The sequence below is a fragment of the Otolemur garnettii genome, unplaced genomic scaffold (genome assembly GCF_000181295.1).
Source record: "Otolemur garnettii isolate 467f Iridium unplaced genomic scaffold, OtoGar3 scaffold00021, whole genome shotgun sequence".
Classification (NCBI taxonomy): domain Eukaryota; kingdom Metazoa; phylum Chordata; class Mammalia; order Primates; family Galagidae; genus Otolemur; species Otolemur garnettii.
This window is the reverse complement of record NW_003852416.1, coordinates 17,217,768-17,220,443: the sequence shown is the minus strand read 5'-3', so window position 1 is coordinate 17,220,443 and position 2,676 is coordinate 17,217,768. Positions and strand designations below refer to the sequence as shown.

The window sequence follows — 2,676 nt, the reverse complement described above, 5'->3', positions numbered from 1 at the left end:
TGAGACAGAATCCCACTGTGTTGCCCTGGGTAGAGTGCTGTGGCGACAGCTCACAGCAACCTCAAACTCTTGGGCTTAAGCGATTCTCTTGCCTCAGCCTCCCAAGTAACTGGGACTACAGGTGCTCGCCATAATGCCTAGCTATTTTTTTGGTTATAGTTGTCATTGTTTGGTGGCCTGGGCTGGATTTGAACCCACCAGCTCCGGTGTATGTAGCTGGTGCCCTAGCCGCTTGAGCTATAGGCCCCAAGCCAAATTTTACATTCCTTTTTTTTTTTTTTTTTTTTAGAGACACAGTCTCACTTTACCCTTGGTAGAGTGCTGTGGCGTCACAACTCACAGGAACCTCCAAGTCCGGGCTTAGGCAATTCTCTTGCCTCAGCCTCCCAAGTAGCTGGGGCTATAGGCACCCACCACAATGCCTGGCTATTTTTTTGTTGCAGATTGGCCGGGGCTGGGTTTGAACCCACCACCCTCAGTATATGGGGCCCGCACCCTACTCACTGAACCACAGGCACCGCCCCAAATTTCACTTTCTTGAGCTCAATCTGCCTGCTTTATCCTTATGAGTAGCTAGCTGTTCTTAAACTCCTGGCCTCAAGCAATCCTTCTGCCTCAGCCTCCCTAGTGCTAGGATTACAAGTGTGAGCTACTGCACCTGGCCTATTATTATTTTGTTTTATTGGTCAACCCCCGAACCAGAATAGGTTTAGAAAGACTCCCAACTTAACCTCTTTTTAGATCATAACTGATCTAAATCAGGAAAGAGGAAAAGAGGCCATCAGAGTAATAAAAAAAATTATATAACATTTGTGCAGTAAAGAAGATAACTGTATTGTGACTGAAACTTATAAAAATTTCTAACAACCAAACTTTGATTTGATTGACAGGTGTATTGTTTGGTATCGTTATGTTGAAAATAAATACTCCTGTTTTGTGCTTTGAAATGGTGGTTGTGCAGATTGCTTTAAGCACATAGTTATTGTCTATAAATATAAATAAAGCATAGTTCTCCTCATCCCTAAAATGCTTACATTTTATTAGGAGTAATAGATGTACACATATAAAGGTAGCAGGATAGGATATGTTACAGGACTATTACAAAGTACGTTGGTAGCTCAAAGAACTGGGTATGTTACTTCAAAGCCTTGCTTGGTGGTGGTGGGTGCCATTTGCGCTGTGTCTTGAGAGAAAATTAATAGTTGTTTGATTTACACATACTTTGACACAATTTAAATAAGGTAGTTCTAGAAAAGATATTGAATCTTTTTATTATTGATTTGGACGTGTTATTTGTTTTAGAGCTAGGGTCTCATAGCCTGATTATAATTCACTGTACCCTCAAACTCTTGGGGTCAAGCAGTTCTTCTGCCTCCACCTCTCAAGTAGGTGGGACTACCGGCATGAGCCACAATGTCCACCTAATCTTTTTATTTTGTAAAGATGGGAGGTCTCCCTGTGTTGCCAAGGCTGGTCTTGAACTCCTAGCTTCAAGCAATCTTCCTGCCCTGGCCTTTCTTTCTTTCTTTCTTTTTTTATTCTCAAATCTACAACTGAGCAGCAGGTGTACAATTTTTTTTTTTTTTTTTTGTAGAGACAGTCTCACTTTATCGCCCTTGGTAGAGTGCAGTGGCATAACATAGCTCACAGCAACCTCCATCTCCTGGGCTTAGGCAATTCTCTTGCCTCAGCCTCCCGAGTAGCTGAGACTATAGGTGCCTGTCACAATGCCTGGCTACTTTTTTGTTGCAGTTTAACTGGGGGTGGGCTTGAACCTGCCACCCTCAGTATATGGGCCTGGAGCCCTACTCACTTTCAAGGGGCTGGGATTATAGGCACAAGCCACTGCACTTGTCCTAGAAACTTTATTTTGAGATATGGACCTGCTAAAGGGGCTTGGGCATAGGTGACTTAAGCAAGCGGAAAATCCCCTTAAAAGATTATGTGATTGTGTTGGGGAAGAGAGATTGAGAGGAAAGGAACAGACTTCTGAGAAACAACTGACCTTTGGGCCTTAGCAGAACAGCCACAGTCATATAGTATAATATCAGGTCATTTTTTAAAAAATTGTTTTATGTTTTTTAAACAGTTGGAAGTGTAGCTGTGGAAGACCAGCCGGATGTCAGTGCTGTGTTGTCAGCTTACAACCAACAAGGAGATCCCACAATGTATGAAGAATATTATAGTGGACTCAAACACTTCATTGAATGTTCCCTGGACTGCCATCGGGCAGAGTTGTCTCAACTCTTTTATCCTCTGTTTGTACACATGTACTTAGAGCTAGTCTACAATCAACATGAAAATGAAGCAAAATCATTCTTTGAGAAGTATGTGAACTTTTACATATGTTATGTATAAAAAGTATATACACATCTGTAACCACACAGATGTAATATTGCAACTTAAAAAGTACTTTGTGAAGAAGAGGTACCTAAGAGAACTTAAAATATGAGGGATTTAAATCTAGTTGGAGAAGTCAGGGAAGGCCCTAGAGGAGATGATGGTTGAGGTGAGAGCTAAAGATTGGGTAAAAAACCCAATGAAGAGGGAAAAGCAGTGGTAAAAGCTTGTGGCAGGGCTTAGCGCCTGTGGCTCAAGCGGCTAAGGCGCCAGCCACGTACACCTAAGGTGGCGGGTTCGAATCCCCAGCCCAGGCCCGCCAAACAACGATGGCTG

The 2,676-nt window shown here is 42.7% G+C and overlaps 1 protein-coding gene across 1 annotated transcript in view; it reads left to right on the top strand.

Moving 5' to 3' along the window:
- Positions 1–2,676, top strand: part of TAF5 (TATA-box binding protein associated factor 5) — a 22,477-nt gene that overhangs the window by 3,089 nt on the left and 16,712 nt on the right. Inside the window, exon 2 of the mRNA XM_003787201.2 lies at positions 2,090–2,327. Coding sequence (XP_003787249.1) covers positions 2,090–2,327 — 238 coding nt within the window. The remainder of the gene's footprint in view (positions 1–2,089; positions 2,328–2,676) is intronic.